The sequence below is a fragment of the Cotesia typhae genome, unplaced genomic scaffold, assembly GCF_013202065.1.
Source record: "Cotesia typhae breed Kobodo isofemale line unplaced genomic scaffold, CoteBio_Ctyphae scaffold_13, whole genome shotgun sequence".
Classification (NCBI taxonomy): domain Eukaryota; kingdom Metazoa; phylum Arthropoda; class Insecta; order Hymenoptera; family Braconidae; genus Cotesia; species Cotesia typhae.
The window spans coordinates 14,012,558-14,026,793 of record NW_027423774.1 but is presented as its reverse complement, the minus strand read 5'-3'; the positions used below and the strand labels follow the sequence as shown (position 1 = coordinate 14,026,793).

Sequence of the window (14,236 nt, the reverse complement as noted above, 5' to 3'; positions counted from 1 at the left end):
TGTTGCAGAAGTTGATGAAAACCAAGCTTTTAAATACAGTGTAACTATAAATATACAAATTTGCCGAAGACCGTCCAATTCTTTATTAGAAAGTTTAAATTCATTTCTGAATAGTGTAACGGGTAATTTTTGGTGGGTTTATACTCTTGAAGAATAAACGCCGAACAATTCTGAACGATACTGCGACACAAAAAGCCCCCTCGCTCAGATCTGAAGCTCGCCGGAGTCCAGGGTAAAAGGGGGGTTGAACAACAAAACACGATCCAAAATAAAACCAAACGAACTTTCAGTTAAATAAGTAAATAATAACTACGTCTAAATAAGTAACTCAAAATATCAAACAGGTTATGATATAGAAACAAAATAAATCATTTATTTACCAACATCGTCTCAAACGGTTACAAAACAAAATAAACTCTCGTAATACAAAATTTTTAGGTTATATCAAACCTCAGCAAACTAAATCTAAACGACAAGAATACAAAAAAATGACTTCATGACGTCGGTCAACGCACGCGTATCTAGGCTCGATCAAAACTGGTTTGTACCAGACAAACTCGCACACATTCTGGCTCCCGTGAGCGTCCAAATCGCGAACTACAACTCCAAAAACTGGTTACCCACCTTCCAGGAGACTAGCCATCACCCCTGGGCCTAAAACTCTACCCTGAGAGCGGATGGAGAGTATCCTCTCCGCTCCCACCTACACGGTCTGTGAATACCTACCGGATTTTCGACAGAGGGTCAAAAATCCGGGAAGTCAAATCTTGTTGAGAGTTCAAAAGGTACTTACCAGTGTTCTAGACGAACCAAGGTAATGTCCCTCCAGTTGTTATTGGTAGAAGAATATTCCCGCAATAACACTCTGTCACAAGACTCGCCTTTCCGATCGCCAATTTTTGCTTTTATCAGTTTTTCCAAAAGTCACTTACAGCGAACCAGAATAATCGTTTTTGCCCTCTACACGTTATTTACAAACTAGCAATTTAATTGGCAATTCCCTCATTTTATATTCATTCGTATCGTCAAATTCAGAGTTTTGGGAATCAAATATCAACAGATTACATACAAATTCAACAGAATACATTCCCATACTAAAATTTGCTCGGGACTTAGAATAATTTATAAATTGAAATTTACCATAATTTGTTTCCAAAATTAAATTACATTAATTTTCTTTCAATAAATTTTTAAACAAACAAAATAATATAATCACAAATAATAATCATCGCAGACAAACTCATACTTTATGATTAACTAATTATTAACTCATCTGAACTATTAAACATTAATTGTTTTGAACAAAACGATATTAACTAAAAAAAATATATTTCTGAATATTCAAAACTAAATTAAATAACTAAATATTTTCACACGTCTTTAGTGAATAATACTTTTCAATAGTAATAATTATTAAAATAATAATACTGCACTCGTAAACAACAACTTAAATCAAGAAAATGAATTATTTACAATGTTAAATAATAATTTAGCCAGAAAATACGCCCGTCGAAGTATCAGGCAAACATGAGTAATGAAGAGTAGGTAGCTGTCGTTGTTCCCCTCCTGGTCCCTTCTTCCGCGCCCTACTCCTCAGCTGTCCCGTACTAGCCATCGGCCCTCTCTCGCCGACTCGGTCCCTCTTCCCTACTCTAGACCCTTTTTCCGACATCTGGGTCACAATAGAAACATTTTTAAACTGTAAATTGCCTTCGCCATCCACCTAGCATGATGAATTGCACCAGGACGTTTGAAAAAAATTTCTTCTTGAGGCATTTCTCCAAGGAAAATCAACGACAATTCCAACAATTCTTTATAGTCATCTCGGGGTTGTAGTAACTATCAAAAACAATTAAAAATTTGTCAGAAACAAGAAAATTTTTTTTCTTAAAATCGCAGTTAAATCATACCTGTAAGGATTGTGCAATTAAACTAGATATTTTATTTTTTTTATCCAAAATGATATCAGCAACAACAGTATCTTCAATTCCAGATTTATAATTAGTTTTATTTATTTCATCCCATGATTTTTTAAATCTTCCGAACATTGGTACGTTTGGCCCAGATGACACAGGCCAATATACTTCAAATGCACTTCTCAATATGATCTCAAAAATGTGGTGACGACATGGTAACCAGATTAACTCTCTTCCCAAAGTCTTTTCAATTGCCTTACATGTACCGTTATGAATTCCTGTATAAAGAAAATAGATAACTATCGTTAAATTTAATATTTTCAACAAATTGTAGATTATATTTAAAATCCAAATGAGTAAATAATTCTCAATAATTTCAAAAGTGAAATTCAGTAAGCAATAAAAATTAAACTAGAACGTTAATAATTAAATATTTTTTAGATTAAATTATCATTGATAAGTTACCTGTATTAACTGCCGTCGTGTCAAAACACATCGCCTTAACATAATTAGTAATACCCCATTCACTCAATGTCGATAAAATGGCTGATGTTTGATTGTCTGCCGTCCCAGAATTCATTTTTGGAACCCCAAGTAATTGTTCGGTACCAAATGCAGTTAAAATAACTGGTAGCCGTTCCACAGATTTTGATCCAACAAGGTCATTCAGCATTTTTCCGTCCCAATGCACAACGTATTTATCGTGTGTCTTAAAGTTGTCATTAAGTCCTTTAGCAATGTCTTCTCTTTGAAGCATACGAGCTCGTTGAATTGAACTATAACTGAGCGTTGTATCTTCAATTTTAATACCTACTGCTAGTAAAACCGGTGCAATAATAAACATCGCATTTCTACTGCTGACATTAGCTCGGTCGAGTCCAAAAATGACTTCAGGAGTTAAGACATCAAGTTTTGCTCGTTTTGTCGGAATTGGAGGTTCATACTCTGAATCAGATCCAAAATTTGTAACTCCACTTAATGTATACGTAGAGAACGACTCTGATTTTTCACTTGGAACAATCGCATGACTGGTAGACGGTTGATCTAAGTCTGGAATAAGATCTGTTTTATAAATTAAACGAAGAAAATGTATAGAATTTATTCATTTTGATGACAAATAATTAAGAAAGGACTCCAAAAATTGTCTAGTCAAATGTCATCTAGTCATCTATGAAAAGTTACACTACTACCTGACTTTATAATAATTAAATATCTCAGATACTTACTACTCTCATCTATTCCCATCATAGTTGTGGTTAAGTTTGATACAGGTACATTATTAGAAAGAATCTCTTTATGGGTACCGAATTTTTGATCCAAATACAACTTTCTAATATTATCATCAAGCACTTTTAAGGATTTTTCGCTCACAATGTCGAATAATTGTTCAAGATCAGTCTGAAATTTCATTTCCTTTTGGTTTTGCGCTGAATTCTTTTTATCGAAATTTTTTGTAATTTTAACCATTGACTGTGATAGCGAAGAAATTTTTTGACTGCATTAGGAGCTCCACTAGTTGGAATCTGATTTTTTCTCCACAGTTCAATAACTTGGTCAACTGAATTTTTAGCACTTTGTTTGATTGAATACTTTAAAATTTTAAGTTGGTAGAAAAACACACGCATAACCTCTTTCACTTTTGGTAACTTACGTTCCGAAATTCTTTGTAGAGGTATTCCGATAAAACGTATTTCTTTATTCATTGTAGGTTAATTGATGATAAATAAATTTATGTGATGATTATAAGACTTATTTAAAATGAATTATTTTATTACGTATTCAAGATGATCAGTTTTAGGAACACTGAAAATACGGTATTAAATGGGTAGATACTGAAGATAGTTGAGAGTAAAAACATAGATGGCGTTAGTTTCAGAAGACAAACAGAAGAAGAAATGGAATTCAAAACAAAAATCCCCTCGAACGAAAATTTTATGTATATTTTGTGAAAAACAATTTAAAAATACGCACTGAACAAATTTCATAATAATAAATGACAACGCGATTAAGATTTTAAATTATTAAAGATAAAATTAAAAAAATATTATTAGAATAAAAACTTTCAAATGAATTTTTGAACAGAAAACATCTATAGGAGTTGCTTTTATAATAAAAACTCCAATTTGTCTAAATTTCCTTGAAACTCACAGAATAAATTGAAATTTTTCGAATTATTGATCAAAAACTAGAAAAATTGATATGCATTGATGTTTGACGATGAATATCTCGTAAACGCTCAACTTGATCGAAAAATCATAAGAGACCATTTTTATAGAGCAGTAAATTTCCTACAAAACTATGAGTTTTATCATTCATAATGATTTTTTTCATTGAGTTATAAAATTCATAAGAAATAAAAAATTTTCCCAAAAATAATCAAACTTTAACCGTTAATATCTTTTAAACGGTTGGGTTTACGAAAAAATCGTAAGAGACCTTTTTTGTAGAGCATTCAATTTCCTACAAAATCTAAGGAACAAGATATTTTTTCAAGTAGTTGGAAGCGAGATATAAATTTTTCTATCTGATAATAAGAAAAAATAGAAAACTGTAAGAAGGAGGACCTTCCCGTTACAATTAAGAACTCATGCTTGGAGAGGCTTTCTTAGAGGTGTCTAGGAACCTATTTTTCAGAGTACCAAACGAAAAAAAAAATATTCTTTTTTTTTGAATCACCCTAATATATATATATATATATATATATATATATATATATATATATATATATATATATATATATATATATAACTGAATATTTGAGATAATCTTAAATACGTCTTACGCAAATTAATAATGAAACTCAAGATTTTTAACTTCCCGCTAAGAAAATTGAAAATTTTCAAAAATCGGGAAGTTATTGGTTTCACCCCGTTTTTCGAAAATCGAGTTCTCATTAGATCTTGACGTTTTGAGGTCCTAGGAAGCTTCCCTGACTATTCCCGCGATGATGTCCGCGCGCGCGCGCGTATGTGTGTGTGTGTGTGTGTGTGTGTGTGTGTGTGTGTGTGTGTGTGTGTGTGTGTGTGTGTGTGTGTGTGTGTGTGTGTGAGTAAGTAAGTCAGTAAGTAAGTAAGTAACCCTTTTATAACTTTTGAACGGCTTGACCGATTTCATCGCGGTTAGTGCCATTCGAAAGGGCTTAACCAAACTTAGATTTCCTGAAAATTTGAACCCATTCGGACTAGTAGATTTTGAGAAATTGTGAAAAAACTACAAAAGAAAATTTTTTGAAACGTAGTTTTTTTGGAATAACTTTTAAACGGCTCTACCGATAAATTCCCAAAACTAATCAGCTCTTAACATAAAAAAACCACGTTGATTACCGTCAGTCCGGACAAAATCGGTTGATTCGTTAGTGAGATATCGTTGTCGAAAAAAACCGAAAAAAGTGTTTTTTCGGGGTTACTCTGAAATTTTCGGTTTGATCAATTAAAACCTGAAAATAACTTATGAGGATGATGAAACTGCGTTGAATGCCGCCAACCGCGTGGAAATCGGTTGATCCATTTAAAAGTCATCACGATTTGAAAATTCTAAAAATATTGATTTAATAAACTCCTATCAAACTTTTGAGCTCGGAGAGCTCAAAACTACACGAAAATTAGATTTTTGAGCTGGAAGAGCTCAAAAACATAATAAGTGCAATATCGAGCGCTTAATTACGAAAGTAGCGGGAAGTTGCAGGGATGGCCGTCAGGATCAACCGTTTTCCTAATTTTTTTTTACGGATTATAATACATTCATGCTTTCATAACTTCTACTGTCTTTTTGTAAGAATTCGCATGTAAGTAAGTCAAAAGAAAGTGCATGACGATCAAATGCATGAGAGTTCGTTTTTAAATCAGCATCAGCATACGAAAATGGGCGACTAAGTTTTGTAGTCGCTCATAAGTGATTCTTCATACAAATATCCAATCGGTGATGTCAATGGAGAATTCTTTGAATAGAAATTAGATTCATTATGTGTATATCTTGGATGTGTAATTATTGAGGAAACTAACGATCTATTTTTATTGCTGTTCAATCGGTCATCTGATGTAGCTAAAGATCCATTAGAATATTTGAAAATTTCTTGATTTGTATTTAATTCTTTGTCATGTGGTTGTACAGAAAAAATTTCTTCGCATGTTCTATGTCTATGTGGGCTTTCGTTTCCATAGTGTACATGGAATGCATACGAATCTTCTAGTAAAAATTCATGTTCGTTTTCAATTTTCCAATTATTTGAAGACTTTATACTTTGATCGTTCAAATCACAACTCGATTCTAATGATTTATTGAATGAATTCGAAATTTTATCGCAGGAAAGCTGGAAAGGAAGAGATTTGGATAATTCATCATTAAAATACTTATAAGAAGTATGCGTGTTGAGAGGAGATAAAAGATCATGAGTTCTGTCATATTCATCCGCAATTATATTTTCAGAATTTATAACTGATTCTATTTGATCAGTTTTGGAGGATAATGATTGTTGTATCATGTTAAAGGGTATCGATTTTACAGAAATATGTGACGATATTTTATCTAATTTTTCCAATTCATAATGAATATCACTATCACTCTTCAGAGATAACTCATCTGATTGAGGACTCGTGGATCGAACGTGATATTTTTCCAGTTGATCGATACACTTTGAAAATTTTCTTGAAGTATTTTTGGCTAACTTCAAAAAATCGTAAGTATCTTTATGGTCTAAACTTCTAGGAAATTCATGGAAAAAATCATAAGTTCCTTTGTGGTCTAAACTTTTAGGAAATTCATGAAAAAAATCATTTGATGGATAGCTATAAATATCTATAATTCCGACACCATTGGACTTTTTGGTTGAGAACTCTTCTAGAAAGCATGTAGTATTTGGCGATTTTTCCAGTAAATTATGAGAAAGCTTTGAAAATTCTTCATTCATCTCATGATCAACTAAGTCTTCCTTTGAAGGTGAGTAACGAGCCATCGTCATTTTATCTTTATTTCTATGGCAATGAAAAATTCCATCATCTTTTAATGGGAGATTAAAATATTTAATATAACTTGCATCATATTCAGATTCATTGCCATCATTAATTTGATTGAAATGATGTAAATGAATTTTTTCGACTTCTTCATTTATGTCATGTTCATTTAATTCTATTTGCTCTAATATAGGACTAAAAATTTTTGATATTTCTTCATTGATCGGACTTATCGTGATTTCATTTGTGATTTCTTCTAAGTTTGGTAAGCATTTTTTGGCTTGACAAGTAAGAATCTTATGAAGAATGGCTGAATTTTCTTGCATTATTTTGAAAGCTTTATCACAGCTATTTCTGCGTCCATTAACATATTTTTTACGAGGTTTAACTTTAGTCCAAACACCTAGTTTGCAGTCTAATTCACTATTTTTTTCACCATTTTCTTTATCCTTCGTATACTCTGTTAATATACTACCGTTTTTTGGATTTTTATCAATTTTCAAATCGGTGACCAATTCTTTAGAATTACCAGAGAAAAGATTCAGATTTAAAATTTCATTTTTATAGCTAAAATACTGATTTTCTGAACCATTGCGAGAATTTTGAGCAAGGTGATCAAAGTTTTTTAGATCACTTTGCTCAGTTGAAATGTTTTTAGCACTACAAATATTTCTAAGTTTTGATGATTGAGTTTCTTTGGGATTTAAATTTTTAAAAATACTATTTACTATCTCTTTATCTTTTAATAAATCGTGAGTAGAAGTGTGTAGTTTTAATTCACAGGGCTTTTTGTTAAAATTAGAAAAGTTTTGTTTAGATCGATCTGATTTCCATGAGTCAGATGATAAATAGTAATTCTTATCAGAGTTTAATCTATTTAAATCAGTCAAATAATAGTCAGATTTCTGGGGTGATGCAACGATTCTATTTTCAAACATATGGTTTGCAAGTTCGTCAAAATTTAAATCATCTTCATTAGAATTTGCTGCACACGATTCTTCATTTTTCAGTTTTTCATTGCATGATTTTATTTCAAAATTTGTAAATTCTGATTCCAAATTTACTCCTTCAATTTCATTAGTATTTTCTGAATAAAAATTATTAACATGTAAGTTGACTATCGGTCTCATATTGATTGATGCGAGAAATGGAAAAATCTCATTTTCATGACATTGATGGAACTTATTCAGTTCAGTAAAACTTTCAGGTAATTTATCAGGTGAAACATTATTTGAAGGATAGCTATTTTTTTCATATTCAACAATGTGATTTGATAGAGGAGATTTCTCATCTAAGTCCAAAATAGGAAAAAAAGGTGAACTAGTGGGAACTACGTTAGGTGAAGTATGAGCTAAATTTTTTTGTAGCTTACAATCAACAGAATCCTCAAAAGCATTAGTCACTACGGGCGATCGAAGCCTTGAATCGAACAAATTTTCAGTATAATTCTCTTTTATCGGAACGTCCAAAGAGTTACTTTCAATTATTACTCCAATAGGATTAAGATTAAATGCTTTTATAGAAGAATCCGAGGCAATTAGACTTGATGAAGTATACTTATTTAATTTCAGTGTTGAAATGTTTTCGAAAGATTTTGAATTGACATTAGACTTTAAATATTCACTGTCTGAATCTGTTAAAGTAAATTGTGCACTTTCATTCAAGAAATGGTAATTGGTGTGTTGAAAGTTTGATTCACTTTTAGCTTGAAAATTTTCTATTTGATGAAATATACTTGAGTCAGATTTTTTCATGTCATCAGGTTTCCAAAATTTTTTATCAATTGTATTACGATTATAATTAGCATTGTCGTTTAAACCTAACAAATTGTTGGATATCATTTCAAGCTCCAATTGTTCATGTTCTAAAGTATCTTTTCCCTTTAAGATTGTATTTATTTTTTTACTAGCATCAGTCATTTCACTTGATGATAATTTTAAGTCATTGACCATATCTATTTTATTTACAGTATTTGATGACGTTAATGCTTCATTATTGGTACTAGAATCATTTACCGGTTCTTTAACATCATTTGATTTCACGATGAAGTTATAATCAATAAGTGCATTTCGCAATTTTTTATCGGGTAATAAAATAACACTTTCAGTCAAAAGACTACTATGTAATGCATTATTATTAGAAGGAATTGACAAGTTATCAACTTGTGTATCATCATTTATAAATATATCATCGAACAAATTCTCATAGGTATTTTTATCATTTTCACATATAACAGTATCATTAATGATGGTGTAATAATGATCAATAATGTTATTTGAATGCGGAAAAAGAGAATTTAATTCTAAGTTATCTCTCATAGAATTTCCAGAACACGATTTCAGATGGCTCGTTGAATGTTTATCCACTAACTTTGAAACTTCGCTATGATCATTTTCTTTTGTCGGTGAGATACCTCTACCAGTTAACGTATTAGAATCAGCCAAATCATTACTTGCAGAATTTAATTGAATCTCATCCGTTACTTCATTAACAGATGAAGAATATTCCTTCTTCATTGATTGCTCTTTTTCAGTATTAATTTGTGTATCGATTAATGAGTCATACTTGAGATTTGATACTATTTCGGTTACAGGATTTTGTATTGAAACCTTAGTCAATTGTAATTCATTACGAGTGTCGAATATTATATTATTATCTGTTATGGAAGATTGATCTTCACTATCACTGAAATGTTCAGGTTCATCACAAAGTTCGGTGGATGAACTATCGCTGTCAGCATTTTGTTTTCGTTCAATTGAAAGAGAAATTAAATTATTATCCAATGATTTTATACATTCTGATTCACTATCTTCAGCATCTGAAAAAAAAAAAAAAAGAAAAAAATACAATCAAATAAACTGTGAGGAAAAGCAAGAAATAGTAATAATAAAATCAAAGTAAACAGTTATCACAAATTGAAATGCTTGTAAATTATTATCATGTAATAGTATATTACACTACAAGGAAATAAATATGTGTTGGAATAGCAACGATACTGGCATCCACCCCCACAGAGAGTGTCACAGGTCATACTGTACATAGCATTGTGGAAGGGGTTTATGACCCTATCGGACCCAAGCTAGAGGACCACTGCTAATACAGTTAGTCCCAAGGATCCCTCCCTAGTAATAACATTGTGACCCATACTTTATATTTCTTATTTTCAATCATTTATATTATTCAAACTATTGTAAACAACAGTTAATAAACTCTCACTCATTATTAAACCTTATCGCTGTGTCTTCTATTATAAATTCCAACACTATGAAATCCCTGCACTGCAGTTCAGGGTTTTCAAACTTTCTGGCGGTGTGATATATACTATTTCTCTTTATGTCTGGTTGAAAGTACGGAAAAAATTGCATTAAAAGAAATTGATGCCTGCCTCGAACTTTGCGGCGCGAACGAAGCGAGTCTGCTGGTGAGGGGGAGGGGACATCAATTAATTGAAAAAGTAAATATGATAATTGAAATTAAATAGCTTTATCAAAAGTATTAGATACAATAAAATGCTCATTAAAAAAATGATCTCTGACCAATTTTTCAGAATTTTCTTACAAAGATTACTTGTCGATTCATTTAAAAATTATTGAGTAATTATTTGTATGCATTTTAAACCCGTATTATTGATGATACAGCTTATTGAATATTTTCCGATTTTTAATATATTATATGGATTCTTGTAGTATTTTTACTTTAATTCAATTGTAATAATTTAGTAGCATACGTTATTTGCTAGAGTAAAAACATCCCGGGAAAAAATGAATTTGCCTAACCATATATATTTATCTATGATTATGTACCCAGGTAAAAAACTTTACATATAACTATATGTAACTATATCCAATTATATATGATTTATATATAATTATATATAAATCATATATAATTATATATAATGACTTCTGTGATTTCGTAGAGTTATACATAATTTTGAAAAGTTTCATTTGACATAATTTTACATTAAAATGTACAGCAATTTTATTTTAAATTGAAATAATTACATAGTTACCAAACTCTGTTTGATTTATCTGGCCTTTTACATATATAGTCTCCCGGGCAAAAAAAATTATATATAATTCTATAGAACCATATATAATCTATATATGACTTCATATAATTCATATATAACTATATGTCATTACATACAACCGTGGTTATTAATTTAAGTATGTTTTTAAGTTTACTGGGAAATAGCCATTTTTAAACTCGAACGTTTATAAACTATAAATTTGAAAATTAGTTGATAATGTCACTTCCCTCGCAGTCTAGGAACCACAGTGGATCCACGGTGGATCCACGGTGATAGTGGAATCATTGTGGAGTCACAATGGAACCATGGTGGATCCATTGTGGTTTTGTGCCGTTTTGCCACCGTGTTTCCATTGTGGTTCATCAGCGGTTTCGTAGTGGATCAATTGCGTATCTATCGTGGTTCAACAGTGGTCTTATAGTGGATTGATTGCGTATCTGTTGTGGTTCTATAGTGGTTCCACAGCGGTTTTACAATGGATCAACTGTGGTTGCACTGTGATTCCACCGTGGTTCAATAGTGGTCTTATAGCGGATTAACTGTGTATCTATTGTGGTTTCACAGTGGTTCCACCGTGGATGTATGGTGGTTCGTCAGCGGTTTCATGATGGATCAACTGTGTATCTTTTGTGGTTCTACAGTGGTATTACAGTAGATCAACTGTGGATATATTGTGGTTCCATCGTGGTTCAGCAGCGGTCTTATAGTGGGTTAGTCAAGCATCTATTGTGGTTCTTTCATGGTTCCACTTACGGTTTTACAGTGGAATTGTGACTATGCCGTGGTTCCACAATAGTTTTACTGTAATTGAACCACAGGTTGGTTCGTGGTTTTGTACTTGATTTATCGTGATTCAATAATGGTTCTACTGTGGTCGAACTCATGGTTACATCACGGATCAATCATGGTTTCATGTGATTCAATCGTGATTTCACTGTAGCACCATTGTGGTTTTACAGCGATTGCATAATAAGTCAACGCTAAATTATAGTAGTCGTTTTAGACTCCTAAACGTCGAATTGCCATAAGAATTAAATATTTAAAAATTAAAGGGGAACTACTAACTTCTTAAACTTTTTAATGTGGGATACAAATTGGCAAGTTATTAAATGCGGTGAATTTCCACTGTGATGTTTTTTTCAGATCGTACGTTCTGCGATCCGAAAATACGATTGTGACGATTTTTACCTTAATGGCTGCAAATTAGCGCGTCAGTGTGTGTGTGTGTGTGTGTGTGCGTGTGTGTGTGTGTGTGTGTGTGTGTGTGTGTGTGTGTGTGTGTGAGAGAGTTCACGGAATTTAGTGAATTAAATGCCTAAATAACGTAGTTTATTTGTCAAACCTTTTCAATCTGTCTGCTAACGAAATTCCAGACTTCATAATTAATGCTATTTCCCGAAAAATGATATTATATGTTACGAGCTGAATACAACTGAGTTATTTAGGAAACATAAAAAAAAATAATCATTTGAAGGAGCCGCTTGATCTATGGCTATTTTTCGGCTTCCCGCAATTAGTTCAATTTTTTAAATTAATATTTCTTTAAAAATTTCAAACTGTAATGTTGCGTTACTGATGTCATAAAAGCATATACAAGGAAAGGCTGCCAGTGAAGAGATGTAACTGCTTATGAATTATTTTTTTTAGAGAATAGAAGTGATTTTATCTGACACGTGCTTTGACGCAAGAATAATTCCCCAAATTAATTTTTTTGACGTCTACAGTAAAACGTAATTTTTAATGATAACATTTGAGCGAAATTTTCGTTTGAATTTCTGCGCATTTCAGACAATAATATGTCGATTCAGAATTTATTTCTACGACCTGAAAATTCTGAGATCTGATGAAAAACTTGTATTCTTTAAATCTGATAGAGATTAACTGCATACTTTGAAAATCATTAATTTTAAAAATGTGATTTTTTTTCAAATAATTTTTACATTTTTATTTAAATCTTTTATCAATGACATAAGCCTTGCAATACCATATCTAAAAAATAGTTTTTCATTCTTTTCGGCATACCTAATCTATGATCGCATTTAAAAGAGATCGTTGTTTAAATTTCTTAACAAATATTATTCTTATCTCAACTTCCTTACAATGATTGATCTGGAGAACCAAGAAGGCCTGAAAAAAATCAGGAAAACATCGGAGAATTTTAATCTCAGTCCGAATTGATTGAATATTTTAATTACATGAAAATTCTCAAAAAGATTTTCAGAATGAATTGTCGCTCTAAGAATTTAACACCGTCTCAACTGTTATTGCTAAATTCCTATAATAACATTATTTTAAGAAAGAAGAAGGGATTTTAACGAATATATTCAAAAAATAATTCTTTTGGTAAGACTTGTAACTTTTCGTCAGTCAGTCAGGGAATTTCGGAATTAGTTAATAGTTGCAAATCTAACCAAAATTTTCAGTTTTAATTTTCCCTTACACAATTTACGATTTCCACATCGTAAAAATGAAAATGTTTAAAGTCTGGTCCAACGCTAGAATGTATGATGAGATAGATTACGATGTTCCCATAGCAATAATTTTGGAAGATTATCTTTGAGTGTAGTTTGAGTTAGAGTGACCGTATTAATGTATGTTTTTTTAATGATTACAGAGATATGCAGGTACCTGCAGAAAAAAAATAATATACTATACACTCCAGGCTCAATAGATGATATTAATAAAAACATAAAAGCCTGGATTACAAATAAATTGCGTGAGGCTAAGAGGAAACCCAGGAATCAGCGTCCTTTGCGGGAATAAAATAATATTTTTAATTTAATTTATAATATTTATACTGTGCGTTATTTTTCATGTTTTTTTTAATCAATATATTTCTCAGTAAAAAGCAAAAATGATAAAATTAATGATTTTCCAAACTATCCCGGCACCTTCCCATTACTTTTAAATTCTGAGTGGTTCATATTCCACGGAGCGGAAGTGGATCAATCGTAAACCGCCATTGAACCACTGTTCAATGACAATGGCACCATTATAAATTCACAGTAAAACCACTGTTGATCCACAGTGGAACCACTGTTAATCCACAGTGGAACCACTGTTAATCCACAAAGGAACCACTATTAATCCTCAAAGGAACCACTGTTAATCCACAGTGGAACTGCTGTAGATCCACAGTGGAACCATTGTACATCCACAATGGAACTATTGAACATCCGCAGTGGACCCACGAAATAACCATTGCGTAACCATCATAGAACCACAGTGGCAAAACGGCACAAATCCACAGTGGATCCACTGACATTCCACAGTAGTTCCATTGTAAATCCTCTGTGGATCCTGTATGTAACCATGATGGATCCTCAGTGATTTTAAGA

General features: G+C 31.8%; 2 protein-coding genes across 3 annotated transcripts in view; both read right to left on the bottom strand.

Moving 5' to 3' along the window:
* Nucleotides 1–345: 345 nt before the first annotated feature.
* LOC141534704 (uncharacterized) lies at nt 346–3,786 on the bottom strand. The gene is made up of 4 exons (XM_074254232.1): nt 3,143–3,786; nt 2,382–2,966; nt 1,911–2,194; nt 346–1,839 (listed from the first exon to the last, which is right to left on the bottom strand). The coding sequence occupies exons 1-4, from the start codon at nt 3,381–3,383 to the stop codon at nt 1,678–1,680; spliced, it is 1,272 nt and encodes a 423-aa protein (XP_074110333.1). The 5' UTR covers nt 3,384–3,786; the 3' UTR covers nt 346–1,677.
* Nucleotides 3,787–4,244: 458 nt separating this feature from the next.
* LOC141535524 (uncharacterized) overlaps nt 4,245–14,236 on the bottom strand; it is a 227,502-nt gene continuing 217,510 nt past the window's right edge. For both annotated transcript variants that reach the window (XM_074255488.1, XM_074255489.1), the window contains one exon: nt 4,245–9,683. In XM_074255488.1, coding sequence (XP_074111589.1) covers nt 5,785–9,683 — 3,899 coding nt within the window. In that variant the 3' untranslated portion in view covers nt 4,245–5,784. The remainder of the gene's footprint in view (nt 9,684–14,236) is intronic.

Bases quoted from the DNA above. Each gene is read 5' to 3' on its own strand.
- LOC141534704 (XM_074254232.1), bottom strand. From the start codon at position 3,383: ATGGTTAAAATTACAAAAAATTTCGATAAAAAGAATTCAGCGCAAAAC. The intron at 2,967-3,142 runs GTAAGTATCTGA...ATCTTATTCCAG, and splicing joins GATGGGAATAGATGAGAGTA to ACTTAGATCAACCGTCTACC. The intron at 2,195-2,381 runs GTAACTTATCAA...TTCTTTATACAG, and splicing joins CACGACGGCAGTTAATACAG to GAATTCATAACGGTACATGT.